We start from the raw sequence: 18,721 nt of genomic DNA, 5'->3' as shown, positions 1-18,721 counted from the left end.
ATTTACAGGCTACACATGTTTGTTGTTGTCTGGAATTCTGTACCACAACAAACTGTTTTAAATTGTTTCAGAAAGCCTACATGTGGCAGGCCAGTTGCTGTTGAAGATAACGTCATTGAATGATGGAATAGCAAAAACTGATATTTATTAAATGCAACATTTCAGGACACTGTTTGCTGTGATGATAATATCCTGACATCTATAACCAAGATTTATGCAAGTGAAATGCTTATGGAGAAATACAAGTAGGAGTTGGCAGTAACAATGAAGGTGACGATGAAGAAGATGAAGGAATTCACGAATTTCTTTTCCTCTTTTAAGAAAGAGGAATCAATTGCAACTAATATCAACAGATGGAGCAACAATTTATTTCACTACAATGTGCTGGAAAGACAAAATAAACATGACCTAATGATTTACAAAAGTAAAAGTAAAGAATGTGTTCTGTGAAAAGTGTAATAATTGTATACTTACTGCATTTAAATATGAAGCACACACAATTGCTAATTTTGTAATTAAGCAGCCCTTATACCACCTAAATATGCTCTATTTATAATTCAGGATCACTCATTACATGCACTCTGGCAAAACCCCCATTTAAGGAAAACCGCTATTTACAGAAAAAAATATTTGAGTCCTTAAAAAAAGCATTTTATTGTATAGTTTGGTTAAAATAAACATGTGTTTTGCATTGGACACCACCAAAATATACCCACAAAAAAGAACACGTGGCAAGAACTCACCTACTGACAGCTTCTCCAGAGCAAAGTCCAGCAGCATCTTCGGTATACTGAAGTTTGAACCATCCTGTTCGGGCTTAGGGTTGATACGTAACTTTGCTGATGAATTTATTGGTCCCAACACTGGAAACACAGTTATTGTGTTACTTCACATCTAAAAATTATATCTGAAATGCTGCCATGCTGCCAAACTTGTAGCCATTGAACAGAGGTATGGTAAAATCAGTACACAGTTGAAACATATCAAAGTGCTGTGGTATCACTCTTAAACCAGACTAGCTTAGTGCCCATTGCTTCAATTGTGTTGCATAGTTGTTACAATAAAAATAATTTTATACACATGTATTGTGCATACTGAAAAATTAATACATTAAAGAGCTGTTTCTTTTTCTACACAAACTTGACAAAGCCAATGGGTTTTTGTGACTGTTAAATAGCTTTCTTTGATTTAGTTCACAAATTGCAACATGTTCTAAACTTTTCACATTAATTATGACCATAGAAGAATTGTCCTTTCCGAATCTGCTTCAGACCAATAAGCAATTCCAATAGCTGGAGTCTGAGGTTTTTGTTAGCCCTCCCATTTCAGTTCTTATGGTGATGCTGCAATGGAAATTTTCGCCCCTTGCAACTTCTTTATTTGTACCTGAGAAGATTTAACTTTAAAATTTGAAATATAACAAAATATTTTCATAAATTTTTTTATCCTGTTTTACCCCCTTCCCCTTATGGGTTGAATTTCCAAAAACACACACTTTTTTCCCCCCTAGCTGAGAAGTCAAGTACCAATTTTCATAGATTATAGGTGTAGCTTTAAAAATTGTTTAGTAGTTCTTTAATAATGATTTATGTTCAAAAACCTTTCACCATCTTAAAGGTTAAATTTCCAAAGATGAGACATTTATTTCTGACCAAGAAACCAAATTCCAACTTACGTAGTGCTGGCTTCAAAATTCCCTTAATAGTGACATTTTCAAAAAAGCAATCCCCTACTTCATCCCATTATGGGTAGAATTTTGAAAAATCCCTTCTTAAACGATGCCTACAGTGTAGTATCAACACCCAGTTTCAAGTGTCTATCCCTAGCAGTTTGGGCTGGGTGGTGATGAGTCAGGGAATCGGTTGGGATACTACCTTTTATATACAGAAGGAAACAATTAATTTCATATTTCTTCCTATTTGCAACTTAGTTTCAAGCTACAAACTATTATCAATGGTAATTTACATTTCAATTACATCAAATGTGTAGTTAGCTTTGCTGAGAAAGCTTTCTTTTACACACAAGCTCTATTTTTAAAATTTCAGAGTACGGTGTGCTACGAAAATTTCATCCCCCACTAATTATCGTATACTCATATATTAACAGTAATACAGTGGCAAGTGACTGAACCACACATGATACAGCTCACTCGTTTCAGTGTCTTTCCTAAAAGTGACTGTTTTGAATCTCTACTTATCAGCTATGAAGTGTTGTTAAACTGTGCTACATTTCTGCCTCTCACATTGTTGTCATATCATTAAAATTAAAGTAAGACGACAAGTAGTGTGCAGCGATTCCACTGTCAATGCAGGAGCACACCCAACCCCAAGAGAAGCAGCTATATTGTAAGCACTGCAGACATCGGCAGTCTCACCCACATTGGGGTAATGGCCACACTACTGTGCGAGTGTACACTTCACTCAATTGTACGAACAATCCCTTATGCCATTGCTGCAGCCGTGTTTAAGAAAATTCAAAATATGATTGAACTTCTCTGCTACTGTATTTCTTTCCCCATTTCAACCAATTGTTCCCCAACACTTCATTTGAAACACTGAACAACCTCTGCTTCTTCCAGTTTGCTGAAGTCCAAGAATTTTTATTGCCCATCTGTATGTAATTTCTTTTATTTTTTATCTGACACTCACAACCTAAAAATTATAACCAGAATCCATATCAGCCCCTAGAAATGTTCCAAGGACACAATTAGTTTTCCAAATATATCTTACAATTATACAATATATTAAAAACAAAGATTCCAAGACTTACCAAGCGGGAAAGCGCCGGCAGACAGGCACATGAACAAAACACACAAACACACACACAGAATTACGAGCTTTCGCAACTGGCAGTTGCTTCGTCAGGAAAGAGGGAAGGAGAGGGAAAAATGAAAGGATGTGGGTTTTAAGGGAGAGGGTAAGGAGTCATTCCAATCCCGGGAGCGGAAAGACTTCCCTTAGGGGAAGTCTGCTTGTGTCTGTGTATGTGTCTGTGTATGTGCGGATGGATATGTGTGTGTGTGTGCGAGTGTACACCTGTCCTTTTTTTCCCCTAAGGGAAGTCTTTCCGCTCCCGGGATTGGAATGACTCCTTACCCTCTCCCTTAAAACCCACATCCTTTCATTTTTCCCTCTCCTTCCCTCTTTCCTGACGAAGCAACTGCCAGTTGCGAAAGCTCGTAATTCTGTGTGTGTGTTTGTGTGTTTTGTTCATGTGCCTGTCTGCCGGCGCTTTCCCGCTTGGTAAGTCTTGGAATCTTTGTTTTTAATATATTTTTCCCATGTGGAAGTTTCTTTCTGTTTTATTTACATCGTCATTAATTTGAACCTTACAATTATACAAGTTATTTAAAAATTACTTGTGTCTTGGTGGGTGTTCAACATACACTTCATATCCTATACAGTCCTCCATCACAAATTTTTTGTCTTGCGAGTTATCAAAAAACTTCTACTGCAGCTTGTTTTTTGTCTAGAACAGGAATAGCCAAGCAATGGAAAATCCAGGATGGAGAGTAACAATATCGTGAAAAGGAAAGTTGCTACTCACCATGTAGCACAAATGCTGAGTTGCAGATAAGCACAACAAATGAAAACTGTCACAAATAATAGCTTTCAGCCAGTAAAGCCTTCGTCAGAATTAGATGGCAAAAACACACACACACACACACACACACACACAACTGCAGTCTCAGGCAACTGTGGTAACAGTTGCCCGAGACTGCAGTTGTGTGTGTGTGTGTGTGTGTGTGTGTGTGTGTGTGTGTGTGTGTTTTTGCCATCTAATTCTGACGAAGGCTTTACTGGCTGAAAGCTATTATTTGTGACAGTCTCCTTTTGTTGTGCCTATCTGTGACTCAGCATTTCCTCTATACACTGAGTAGCAACTTTCCTTTTCACAATATTGTCACAGGGATAGTCAACCTTTTTTTTTACATACCATTCACTTTTGTATCTCTGTTAGTGATAAAATTTTCTAACTGCCCACAGCTTCCACGGTAAAGGTGATTTATGTAATAGGAAAGTAACCATACTTTATAAAATTTTGTACCACAGGGTTATACTAAGTTAAAACATAAAACAACAACAACAACAACAACAATTCTTAAGTCAAAATTTTATGAAAAAGAAATGAAAAATTTTTGAAACTCCTAATAGATGTGGAACATCCAGTACACTTAGACCATGGTACCTACCACTGGCCTTGATGATCCTCTACAGTCTTCACTATTTCACTACAATGAATGAACATGTTAAAAAATACAATAAAAGACAAAGGGGATGAGATATGAAACAGCGAAGGCCATAGAGGATCAATCAGACAAAATAAAAAAGTGCAGTTAAAAAGTCATCTATAACTCCTGGGATACAAAATTTAATCAACAAAAGGGGAAAACATATTTAAAAAATGCAATAAATGAAGCAACAAAAGGGGATACAGGCAGCTAGAACATATCGAAAGAAAGTGCAAAATTGCAAAGAAGAGAGACTAGAGTATAAATGCAAGGCCTTACAATCATGTGAAAGATAGGTATCTAAACAGGGAATACAAACTTTAAGACAATATTATGGTCAATGAGAAGGAAGCAGATGATGATGATGATGATGATGAGATGGGAGACATAATTTAGGAAGATCACCTTGATAGGGCACTGAAGGACTCAAAGATATTTTGTTCAGATGATTTGGAACCGAGAGGCTACTTCTCCATCACCTTCCCCCTGAACTCTGACCACATCTCGGGTACTATCACCTCTTCCTAATACTTTAGTACGTGGCTCATAGTTCAGCAATGAGAGAGTGAAATGGTTGAAACTTTAATTATTTATTCACTAAAAGACCAATTCTACGCAACTAGTTTAAAGCGCTCATCACACAGTGTCAAGAATGTCTTGGAAATAATGGCAACTGCCTGGAGAAACAGTAGAAATTTATGTGCAAAAAATTCTTACTAACTTTTTGATCTGCATCATTTGTGACCTTTGCTAGCAGTAAGTCCTACAATAAAACATTCTCGGCAAATTCATCACATTGCATTTAATGGAACAAGGTGGCACAGAAAACCCCGCACAAGAAATCTGTTGTGAATGAATGCAGTTCTTTTTTCCTGTAAACCCCTTATTCACACAAACAGAAAGACAATTTGGTTTCTCTGAAGTCTCATTACTGACTACATCACATACAAAGTATTCCTTCCATTATTTTAAATGTGGTACTAGTAAAATGTCACTCCTCCCATAGAAAAGAATTCAGGCAACAGAACCACTATAGTTGAATTCTTTTATCTTGGCGGTTCGCACATGCCTGCTCAGACATGGGAGATCACTGTGTTGCCAGTTGCACACGACGCACGTGCCAAAGAGAAGCAGCGCCATAGTATAGTATAGTTGGCAAACTTACGTTTAGGGGGGGAGCGCGCAGTTCATGAAGTAAAGCCACCACGGCCGCATTAAATCCTTCCGCTGCTACAGAGACATGCTCCCTGCATTCCGCACTCTGCGCGATTTTGAGACTGCACTGTTTGCCTGTGCCGACACATAGTGTTCCGACTGCTTTGACACTCCTATCATTCGATTTCACAAAAACTATTAGGCCCAAAAATTAGATTTTTACACATCTTCTAGACTGATACCTTCCCCCCGTAAGTGACAATTTTGTTTCGATTTTCATTGAATGAAGTGCTTTAAAATAAAGCCAAATGCGCCCGGTATAAATGAAACTTTTATTACAGTCGCGAAAGACAGAATATTTCTAAATATTACAAATGACACCTATGTGGTACTTAAATGAGATATTTTTATACAGTAAATTTTATATGAAAGTTAGGTATCTTTTTCACATTTCATTCTCAACATTGTGGCAACTAAAGTTGACCATACGAAAAGTATACGCTATGGACTTTTACCTCTGCAAACTCTTCAAAATTTTGTGCAATGGTTTACTACATTTAATGCTGCACAATAACTGCGTTGAATGTCGAAACAAAATTAAGTCATTTATGGGGGGAAGGTATCAGTCAAGAAGATGTGTAAAAATTAAATTTTTGGGCCAAATAGTTTTTGTGAAATCTAGTGATAAGTGTGTCACAGCAGTCAGAACACCATGTGTCTACACAGGCGAGCAGTGCAGTGATGACAACACCACGGACAGCGCGGAATGCGGGGAGCACGTGTCTGCAGCAGCGAAAGCGTTAATGAAGAGACAAAGCACTAGAAATTTCAAACTAAAATTGCATTCAAACGAATAAAATTCGTGAAGTAAGACACTTCGATATTGTTTTTAAATAAAGAAAACATTAAGCAATCCACGAGGTTTGAACTCTTCACCTTTCGCTTATTAACCCAACGCCGTAACAGTTACGCTAATGCAGCTTGTCCAGCAATGTAACTCCATAAGGGCTCTAACAGGTCACGGAAAATTCTGACAAACACTGTTGTTATGACTACGAATTACTCACACTTCGTCAAAGTACAATAGGAAATAAAAAATTACCGCTGTTCTTTATTACCAAAAAGCAGTTCGTGAAATTTATACAAAAACCTTTCCTTGCTATCGCCTGAATTAGGAGTCTTATTGGTTGTTTGGTTTAATTAATTAATAGAATATGAAGCAATTGGTATAAAGAATGCTTTTTCCAAACTTTCTATAAACAGTCTGCTATCAAGACATTGCTTTTGTTCTATTACTTTATTTATGACTGAATGTTTCTAAAAACTGAAGACACTCGTCCATGCTCTGCTCTCCAGTTGAGATCTGGCAACGTCAATCTCTGTTCATTGGCCGACTGTGTTTTTTGACGTCAGATGCGTAGAATGAACCTAAACTCGGCCGCCAACATAAATGACGCACACTTTAGCAAAGGGAGCAAAAACAGAGGCAGCAAGCATATTACAGACCTGAACATTGTGGCACATAAACTTACTGTAACTGAAGCCCCGTGGAGCCTTTTCCTTCGAGCAGATGCTATCCTGGAACTCCGTCAGCAGCGCTTTGTGGTCACCCGCACTATCTGGGAAGGATCTGGTCTTGCAGTTCCAGTACACAGCCAGACACTCCAGCACAAGCACCTGAGATAAAAAGGTTTATGGAGCCTACTGTGAAAATGATACAAGGAAATAAACATGAGAAAATTTGTTTACTGAAACTTGCTTTTCAAGAGGCATATTTATTTTTTATTACAAAATTACGAAAGCAGTTAAAAACATATCAGATTCTTTAATATTTGCAATAGCTTTCTGTCAGTGAGCACACATTATAACTGTTACTTGAAGCTGCTGGAGTAGTCTAGTATGCGATAATGTTTTCCGATTCAAACTCCTAAAATAAATGTCATGTTTCTTTCACTCTGGAATTTATTTTCTGCCTACAATTACCTCACTAGGTAAATAAGCTTACTAGGTAACTGTAGCTCTAAGGTAAACTTCAGGATTGCAAAATTACTCTACCTGATATATTTTCCAAATTAATCACATTCAGACAGTAATTTAGGTTAAATAAGAATTTTTGCTCCAAAGATCATGTGTTTAACAATTATCATTTCCTCAATGACCACTTTTGACATGTCTAGTTTCGTCTTCAGGTCTACAACATACGACAATAACATTACTATGATAATCTGAATAATTGTAAACCAGTACACAACTTGAAACTATCACGTTATAACCAGGTCACAATCTCCTACATACCTCCTGGAAATAATATTACTGTGCATGAATCATACAACCATAATGACAGCACCCTCCAGTTATAAAACACAGGTGCCACACTGACTTGTCGAATACATAAAACATAGTAATTAAAAAGTACATCGCATTAACAGTGTGCCCCGTAGTGGTAGCGAGTTTGTCTGTGGAGCCATTATGGTTATCACCCATCAGGAAAGACTGAATGAGCTTGCAGCAGAAACGATGATGGGCAGTTTACACGCTTGGCCAACAGGTGGCATTAGTGAGCCATTACATTGATTATTAAATATTCTTTGAAATACAACATGTACTTACTGGAAACATTGACACAGAATTGGTTATTATGTAATGGAAAAATTACCCATCAGCCTAAGCAAAAAGAATTATAAGGAATGACATACTGTATTTTACAAACTATAAGACACACCTTAACATTTAAGCACTTTAACAAATAACATTTTAACCATTTTTATTATTGGACTGCAAAGCCAAGCTAAAAAAAATTCTTAGTTTATAAAACCAAACTGACTTCTCTCAAAATCATTATCTGAACTTTCTTCTTCTGCTTCTTCTTCATCTTTGATGTCGTCGTCATCGTCATCATTGTCCTCTTCATATATAAGATGGTCATCACAGCCATCAAGAGAGTTACTTACGCCACACTTCTTTAAAGATTTAACAATAATGTCTTCTCTCACTCCACATCAAAAGTATTTTATACACTGACACACTTGTTTGCCTATAGGCTGTTTTGAAGATCTCTCTGCTGTGAGTTCATGTTGGGTTCCACCCATCCCCTATTTGTTCCATTCCTCTCATATACACTTTAAATGGTTTATTTATCGAGACCTCAATAGGTTTCGCAGAATTTTTCTAATGACTACTAAACTGACCTAGCACAAGATGAGAAGTCTTCTTCAATAAAGCACGTTTCCTTCTCTCCCACACCCTGTTAATCCATAATTTCATACCAGCCTGAGCCATCCAACCCTTGTCATGTACGTGACCACCACCACCTAGCTGTATTTTAGAAAATTTTGGCATTGTTTTGCGCCTGAAAATGATCAGTGGATTAAGTTTAGTACTGTTAGCACAACAAGAAAGGACGACAGTGTAGAGCATTTTTCATGACCACTTGTTTTTATAGTTACAGTTTTAGCACCTTCCATGGCAACAGTTCTGTTATTCGGCACATCAAATGTCAGAGGACTTTTGCCCATATTCGTTATTTGGCTTAGTTCCACCCTGGTTTTCTTTCAATTTTTAATAATAAAGCAATGGAAAAATATTATTTTGTCTTCATATTCTTGTGACATTTTCTGAGATGTTTTGTTTTTGGTTCACATGCTGCATCCAAACATTAAAGCAGACACTGTCATACCATAAAATGATAATTACAGTTCTTCGGAATCACAAGAGTAATGCACGAGAAAACAGTGACATCGCAGATTGTTTTGAGAGACTTACAGAAAAGGTCAGTCCAGAACAAATGACACAGGATGATTACGAAATGAATAATTTTCCTTATTGCTACGTACAAAATGCCATCAAAAAGTAACAGGAATGCTTTTAATTTCGCAGTCATTATACATCAGGCTTTCAATTGTTTCCTCCAGTACGTACACACATTCCTGATGACTGCATTTTCAGCTGTTTTGAATATTTAGTTTAGACAAAAGGTTATACCGAAGTGCTCGGTGAATTTATATTGCCAAAAATGATGGATCGAAGAATTTGCATTAAATTTTGCTTAAAAAATGGAATAAAGTGCAGCACTGCATTCAAAATGTGAGTTTACGAGCGGTAGAAACATTTCATAGGGGTTTGAGAAGACACTGAAGGTGACAACCACCCTAGATACCATAATACATCAATTACTACAAAAAAAAAAAAAAAAAAAAAAAAAATATCTGGAAAATTACTGAATCACAATAAGAGAGGTTGATGACGATGTGAGCATATCCTTTGGCTCATGCCAATCATTATCTTTTTTGCATGAAATGCATACATCTACATCATTACTCTGCAATTCACATTTAAGTGCTTGTCAGAGGGTTCATCGAACCACAATCATACTATCTCCCTACCATTCCACTCCCGAACAGCGCGTGCGAGAAACGAACACCTAAACCTTTCTGTCTGAGCTCTGATTTCTCTTATTTTATTTTGAAGATCATTCCTACCTATGTAGGTTGGGCTCAACAAAATATTTTCGCATTCGGAAGAGTAAGTTGGCGACTGAAATTTCGTAAGTACATTTGTAAATAGATCTCGCCATGACGAAAAACGTCTTTGCTTTAATGACTTCCATCCTAACTCTCATATCATATCTGCCACACTCTCTCCCCTATTACGTGATGATAAAAAACGTGCTGCCCCTTTTTGCACCCTTTCGATGTGCTACAGGGAGAATGAAAATGGTTGCACTGTTGGACTGTTCGTCGGTTGCTGCACCCCCGCCTCATCCACAGTCATGATTCTTTTTAAATATTCCTCTCCCTCTTAAGGTAGCACTGCACGAATGTAACAGGAGAACCCAGTCTTTCAGTTTTGTGAACATCTGTTAGACATTTTTGGCACGTACCGTGCACAAAACCTCTCTGTGAGTGTTCAAAATGGTTAACTGGAAATATCAGGCACATTTTCAGGAAGTTCGGAAAGTGTGAACCACAACTTATGTGCACAAATTTTTTAGCACATTCGCATCTGTGCAACCAGCATCGAATTTTTTTGTGCCTGTCTATCAACGCACCACCCACATACATACAACACATTTGGCGACAAATCTCAGCAGCACTGACTACTCTTGATTGCAGGAAGCAAATAGCAGAACATATGTTGTAACTAGCTGGAGCTGCAATAACACTGTCCATTTCAATAACTTACTGCTTATATAACACTCAGAAATTAAACAGAGAGCTCATTATCTCAATGTGACCTTTGAAGTCTCCTTTTCCAACCACATAACTTCCAACAACTTAAAAGCATTTGTTTGTTTTTAACAGCCAATCAAAGGTTAATTTACGAATAGCACTTATAAAATGAAAAAGGTGTATCCCTTGTGCAAGTTTTGCCACCGAGATTAAAGTACATAACATAACTATTCAGAAGTTGTATGACTGACCTTGTAGAACATGGGCGAGTCGTCTTGCACAATGCACTCATTCCATTTGTCGTCGGTGCTGTGAACCGATAGATTGTGCAGTGTCACACCCACCGAGAACGGCCGCTGCGGGCAGGTGTATCTGTCTTCGTACCGTATGTGGATGTCGTGGATGTACACCTGCACATTCTTTATGATCTGTGCCGCCAGCTTCTCGGTGAATGTGCTCGGCAGCTTTTCCTTGTCTGTGCAAGTGTGTGATGAAAAAAAAAATCAGTATTAAATCTCTAATCGAGCATTGCAGTCTCTCTCTCTCTCTCTCTCTCTCTCTCTCACACACACACACACACACACACACACACACACACACACACAGAGACACACACACACACACACACACACACACACACACACACACACACACACACACACACAGGTGAAACTGTTGGAGACAACATTCTAGATAAGTCACAGATTTATCTAAACAGTACAAGTGCTCAAAAACGGTTGGACATTGACTGATGACGATGTAGATTCAGGTCAGCAGGCATCACACCAGAATTTGTTCACAAAGTGAAGGATCAGACTCTAAAAATTGTAGATAGACCATCTGAGCTTCTGCAACACCTTGAAAATAATAAATATAAACGCTGTCCAAATACGTCTTCAAAGGTTCAACGGTACCAATGATACCAACCGACCACCATGTCATCCTCAGCTGACAGGCATCACAGGATGCAGATGTGGAGGAGCATGCGGTCAGCACAATGCTCTCCTGTCCATTGTCAGTTTTTGTGACAAGCATCTAGGAAATTAGTTAAGGTATATGTGAATGTATTCTGTCAGAAGTATTGAAGACCTGAAGGATTGCGGAGAAGTTTATTTCAGGACTCCTTCAATACAATCATAAGCAACATATGGAAGCCTGTAAGGAATTTAAACAGCTGTGTCAAAAGATCCAAAAGTTGTCACTGGTGATAGATGACTTCACAGATATGATATAGAAACTAAGAATCATTCATCACAATGGGAAATTCTCCCCATCCTCTTCTGCCTGAACAGGCTACACACACACACACACACACACACACACACACACACACACACACACACACACAGGTAGATGGAGACTTACTTATAACGAATATTATCATTCAGAATAGCAATTTCAAATTATGAAGACGCTGATGATGAAAACATCGAATGATTAGATAGGAATGCTTATTGACCAGAATTTGAGCTGATAAGTATTTTCGGTGGCAGACGAGAATGGTGACACAGTGAGCAAGGAACCAGTTATCACATACGCCGAGGCACGGAAATGCTTATATCTGTTCAAGAACACATGACAACATTCATTTGCATTAACTGATGTTTTGACTCCTACAATAGAGGTACTGCCAGAAAAAAAGTGAATGAAAAACAGAACCAGATAAAATTGAATGAATATTTATTACAAATGAACTGAACGCAAGTGATATAAAACACACTGTGTTTTCTAGATAAGGAGAGCTTTTCATTAGTAATGCATTAGTATAACAATGAGTTGTATGGGAGTGCAAGCTTCCTAGGTGAATTTCAATGCTTAAGTCTTCTCGGGTTATCAGCAGAGTCAAGGCATCATTCTGCACAAAATCCAAGATGACTTAATCATTAATGCAATGAGGTTTCAAATTTGACACAAAGAATGTTTCATACTAACAGTGAATATTAGTTTCTAGTAAAAGTATGTGTATTCTGGATTATCCGTGTTTTCTGTAGACTTCCAGGATGCACTTTATAAGTGGCAGAAATGTTGTGATCCGTGAATTTGCTCCTGAGGGGTCTATTTCGAAGGTGATTATGCCAATTAGATCTAATTTTAATATATTTTGTCAATTTTTGGATACCACCTTCGATACGCCAAAAACTGAACACAGGCAGAGCTCAGCCTTTTACCTTTCCCCCTCTCCAGCTTCTTGGCCTCCTCGATGCGCTGCAGCTCAGCCTGCTTCGCATCCTGCTTCCACTTCTCTTCCTTTTCTGCATCATATTTTATTTCCTGATTGGGGACAACCAACAGAAATAACCTCTCAATGCTCGCTATTACGGGAGCACTATACAAGTTGCGCCACGGGATTTTCAGCACAAGTTTCCCTGAAACAATAGTAAAATCAATCACAGTTTCATCTTTGGATCATATTACTGATCATCATCATCATCGTCATGGATAGCGGAAGTCCTTGACATCAGTTTATTGTAGAATCTTGGAACATACTCCGAGCTCAAACATAATGATGTATCTCAAACAGAATAACCTCCTCCATGCCAACCACGTGATCAAAAACTTCAGCCACGGAAAACTCAACTCACGTTTGTAATTACTGTTGTGTCTTCATTTATGTAACTCCTAGCTCTATGTTTCATTTTTACATCCTTTTGCTCTTTCAGTAATTTGCAGGTATTTTCAAATTTGCCCTGTAACCCTGCATTACAAATGGGTGCCCAACTGCATAAAAATTAAATAGAACATATAAATAAATGAACATGGAAATGAATGTTACACCATATCACGTGCTCCGCAGTACTTGTAAATGACTCGAGACAATCAATATAACATTTTCACAATAACTATTCCTTCATTTATTCATTCACATATTATGTTCCATAAACCCCACAATAAAGGACTATGCAACAAGTGAAGTTACAAAGTAGTGAGCAGAAGTAGTCACTGTAGACTTCATCTATAAAGAATACTAACAACAAATTACAAGGTGCTAATCTACCCACTGTTAATTACATAGATTGTTTCTAGATCACTTCCCATGTGTAAATGTATTTTCACTACTCCTACACTTTTACTACTCAGCGGTTGTTTTGGCATGATAGTTCAAAGCAATCATGTACATCACCATACACACAATGCTGTTTGCTGTCTATATTGGCAAAGTCAAAACCTTTTTAACATGAAGCCTAGAGTAAACAGAATTACATCTTACTTTATTTTAACATTGTGGGATCAAATTGCTACAGACTGCAATAGAGGTAGGCAATGTAAAATTAGACAATTCTGGTTTAGATGAGGGCCACTACCTACCTACAAATAAATTCACATTTACACCAATATTTAGAAAACAGCATCAACACTAAACCAAAAAATATGGCAAGGAGAGTTTAGCTAGAAAAACTGATTTCATACAAAGAATACCTAAATGTTGAGAACAGCTTCAAAAACACATTATTCAGACTGGAAAAGAAAACTATTCCTCTTAAAAATAAATGAATTGTGATGTGTTAATTATAAAGAGACGACAAGCTTTGAACATCTGGGATGCAGATAAAAATTATAAGAACAGGTAGAATATTACAGAAGCCAGGAAACCTGAATCAAATTAGTCATATTTTAAGCAGAACATATCAGACTTTTGTAAAACATTAAAAGAGTGTTTTAAAAGTACAGACCACCAAGTTTATACATTCAAGGTCCAAAAACATGAAGACTGCTCATAACATTGAGAACTACAGAATACTTGCACAGCCTACTTCAAAGAGCTATGCAATTGCAATCAACCAAAAGAAGGCTGATCTTCATAATACAGTCCAAATACAATGAAATTCAAATTTGATAACAATAGAGAAAAATCGGAAAACAAAAATAACAAAATATCAGGAGAACACAATACATTTCCTGAAGTACAGAAAGACTCTTGTGGCAACATTATTCTATGTCTAACAGAAATCATTAATGAAATTTAGACAATAAATAACTTACCACCAGAATGGAATTCAGCATTAATATATGAAAAGAAAACAGATCCTAATAATTATAGAGGAATTTCCCTGCTACCAGTTGTATATACGATCTTGTCCAGGGTACTTTCGAAGAAAACTGAAACAGTGCTTAACCCACAGCTAGGTTAGTATCAAGCAGGAGTTGGGACTGGAACATCTGGTATAGAGCAACAATAGAAATGAGGAAAATCGCAAACTTGAAAATGTGATAACTTTTGTAGATTTCAAACAGGCCCAGCACTCAATTTATAGTAATGCACTAATCAACATCATAAAGGAATTTGGACTGAACAATAAAACAGAAATAACTACATAAACTTCAACACACATAACACAGAAAAATTTATGGGGGAACTGCCAAAACATTTTGAAATAAAGTCAGGTGCGATACAAGGAGATGGTTTGTCACCTCTACTTTTCAACTGCACATTAGAGAAGATAGTGAGAGAATGGTGAAAATACTTCAATATTATGGGTGTTTAACTAGAAAGAAACTCAATCATATATTGTTCAGTTTTTGGATATAATATGGCATTAATTACTGACACTCTGCGAAGTACAAATCACAAAACCACAGAAACAAGAGAACCACAGATACAAGCAAACAAAATAGGACTAAAAAAATGTTATTTGGAAAAATCAATATTCATGGCAAATATCAATGATGCCTCCATAGAATCTTAAAACCCATAACAATAAATAACAATATAATGCCTCTGTGTGAAAAACAGCACACCGTAATAGTGTTTCTGAAAACATGAACTCAGAGTTCATCCAGGACAATACACACAATGTCATGAATCATCCTCCATACAGTTTCGACTTCGTTCCATCTGATTTTTGTCTTTCTCCAAAACTTACAGAAAACCTTCGAGGTCTCCACTTTGATAGTGATGAAGCATGCAAGCAGGAGTGCGGTTGTGGTACCACGAGCAAAGTCTAACAGATTACAGTGGCAGTATCAACAAAATGGTCTGTCGTTTGGAGAAATATATTCATGACCAGGCTATGTCAAAAAATACATATCTAAATATGAAGTATATAGATATAGAATAGTAATGAACTTTGTCTATTTAAAAAGCTTTTAAACTTTTCACATAAGAAATTCAGCATAGCCTCCTATGTTAGGAATTTTACCTGCAGTTCAGTATAATGGGAAGTGAGGGGCTTTCGCTTTTTGGTTACCATATCCACCTCCTGGTGCTAGAACTAAAATCCATCAATACTGTTAGATTATTTTGAATTTTTTCTTGAAATATTTAACTGTCATGCTCTTTCAGTATATACTTCCAAAAATTTCTCATCATAGTGAGATGATTCTGTTTTGCTGTCAGAAATAACTCAGTTTTATTATTACTAATCCTTTAATCATGTTGTTCAGTAGTATATGCAAGTGACTTCTAAAGAGGTACACAGAATGTAGACACTAACATGACTCACAAAATGCTATACAATCAAGGTTTATTTCGATAACACACAATAGTTATACAATCTTAACAAATTATTTATCAAATACCACTTTTATTCTACAATTACCTTTTACAACATAATGCATAGTAGAAGGATATCTTATGCCCCAGATTACAATCGTAAATCCCATTCTCCTTAAGGTAAAACTACAAATCATTACGCACAAACAAGTGTGAGTGTGTGTGTCAATGAACTCTCACTTTTTTACTCTTTATACTGTGTTGTATTTGTAATTGGTAGATGAATAAACAAAGAAACAAACTATAATGATTACCTATCGAATCTCTTCGGGTAGTGACGCTATATGATGTTTAGATTTTAGTTAAGTTACATTTACGCACAACAGAATAATTACGTTTAGTACAATATTTTAAGTGAAGCTTAACAGGACGGGGGTAAAACAGAGCAAATGACACAATGCGATAAAGAATATTACCAACATAATTTTACAAAACCACGAAAAGGTAACTTACCTAAATGCCCGTACACAGTTCTCACCGGCAAGTTTAAGTCATCAAGCGCACTTTGTTTTAAAATTAAGTCTTGTAGGACGACATCACCTGATAAACAACAATATTAAATGACATGTATACCAAGTACAAAAGCAATACATAACCTTACCGAAAAGGTCTGTTTACAACAGCGATACGCAATAGCGCATTTGCGACGTACCGCAATGCGGCTACTCACCTCCAAATATTCCAATTTGCAGCTGTGATCGGTCCAAGTTTTCGACGTAGTCTCCGAGGAAACGATTTAACAAATCTGCTACAACGCTTTCAAAAACCATCTTCACAGAGCAGCCACACAGCACTTTCTAAACTAATTTTCTAAAAGTAGGTTGGAACAGCGCTAAAGTTCATATCACCACGCCCACCAACGCCGTTGCGCCAATGAGTGATACATAACTTGCTCTCACTTCTATAATTGTCGGTGACGTCAGTTTTCCTCATGCAAAAACTATGTAACAGAAGAATCATTTACAAATGTGAGACATTTTATCACCATGCTCTGAGCGCAGACAACGGCACTCTCTGTAGTACTTAACAGATGACAGCTGATAATCAAACCAACCACGCTAAACACTCGTCTAATGAATAGATACCTCTCTGGTTTTCTGCAACGCAATCACTGGCGACGCATCACCCTCGTTCCGCTTGAAAGAACTGTGTTATCTGATGTAGAGCAGGTTTCGAAATATAACTCCCATTATATCAATCATCTTGATTGGTAAATAAATTATAAAAAATAATTTGTGGTTCAAATAAGATTTTGTTACGTGTGACTCCGGCAACTCTTAAATTTCAATAAAATTACTAATGCTTCTTCTCTAAAAACTTAGTTTTTTCATTGAATTATTTCTTCGTATATGAAACTCTGTTATATAGCCGTTCAGCTACACCGTCAGTCATTAACGTAGTGTTACAGCTTTTTACTAACTTTGTTGCTGTATAATGAAAGAGGGAAATTAGAGTTTCTGACGTTTTACGTTATTTATAGGACACTCGTTATAGAAACAACAAATGTCCTCTTACCACTGAACGCGTTGAATTGTAGCTATAATTGTATCAAATTTAAGAACGAGACAAGTTCAAACGCAGCAAATCATTTACTTGCCTAGACAACACTTTAAACGTAAATGCGATTTTTTTTCTTTTCATACAAGATATACAAACAATACATAGATCGTACATGAATTGTATTATTTATTTATAACTTATATTTGATATAATACCTTAATAAAACTGCCAAAAGAAATGTATTATTTAAGTACTATGCAACACTGAAGATCCAATAAGATGCACACAAAATTTCTGCTTCATTAACAAGTTTCTGTAGTTGGATTTAATAATGCATTTTAGAGATCACGTTTTTAAATAAAAAGGATATTTTGTTTTCTTTAAGAACAATTGACATTTAAGATTATTAAACAATACAAGATACAGTATTTTACAATTTGTAAAACACATTCCTTCAAAAAGGCTGTACAACCACTTTAGTTGTGACTGTTTTGTTTCCCAAAATGTATATGATTACTGGCAGAAAATATATTTCAAGTGAAGTTGTTTCTGTAACAATCATCTGAGGTTGTACTAGAAATGACGGGAGAACGTTGGGCACCGAAAAACAAGACCATAAAAGTAGAATCCAACATAAATGCTCCTTAAAGAATGTCAATTTAATACATAGTATTAAAACAAATTCAATTCCGTTCATGTATAACTCTTGTTTGTAGTTTCTATTTATAAGCTTTCATTGGAACATACGGGACCTGTACATTAAAAATTTACTGATGGTTTCCTACACAAGTTTATAAAACGTAGACATTAATCAGTCTTCGTTAAGCAGTCATTGCTTCTCATCTAAGCAAGCAGTAGTGAGTAGTTGCACTTGGCTGTCAATAAGCACAACGTCTTGGTCAGAAGAATTAAGTGCAAAGAACCTGTGTTGATGCTGCCACTCATAGAACTATGGTAAATTCAGTACATGTCAGAGGCAGTCTGCCTACATAGCATACATGGCATGTGCTATGTGCCTGCACTGCCATGCGTCTTGCAGTTTCACTGCCCAGTTTTTTGGGGGGAAATTATCTATTACCAATTTTCAACAGAAAATAGTAATGCCATGTCAGCATAGTTATATTTAATGATAATATTGTTTAGAAAGGGACCACTCCCAGGTTTAATTAAACAATT

General features: G+C 36.7%; 1 protein-coding gene across 1 annotated transcript in view; it reads right to left on the bottom strand.

Moving 5' to 3' along the window:
- The window catches only part of LOC126293289 (intermembrane lipid transfer protein Vps13-like), a 391,345-nt gene extending 374,244 nt beyond the window's left edge, over positions 1–17,101 (bottom strand). The window contains 6 exon segments of the mRNA XM_049986411.1: positions 744–863; positions 6,919–7,063; positions 10,806–11,029; positions 12,723–12,920; positions 16,499–16,585; positions 16,716–17,101. Coding sequence (XP_049842368.1) covers positions 744–863; positions 6,919–7,063; positions 10,806–11,029; positions 12,723–12,920; positions 16,499–16,585; positions 16,716–16,815 — 874 coding nt within the window. The 5' untranslated portion in view covers positions 16,816–17,101.
- Between the last annotated feature and the right edge of the window lie 1,620 nt (positions 17,102–18,721).

Source organism: Schistocerca gregaria, chromosome 10 (genome assembly GCF_023897955.1).
Source record: "Schistocerca gregaria isolate iqSchGreg1 chromosome 10, iqSchGreg1.2, whole genome shotgun sequence".
In the NCBI taxonomy this organism is placed as follows: domain Eukaryota; kingdom Metazoa; phylum Arthropoda; class Insecta; order Orthoptera; family Acrididae; genus Schistocerca; species Schistocerca gregaria.
The sequence above is the reverse complement of the archived record's forward strand: the minus strand, read 5'-3'. Positions and strand labels throughout refer to the sequence as shown.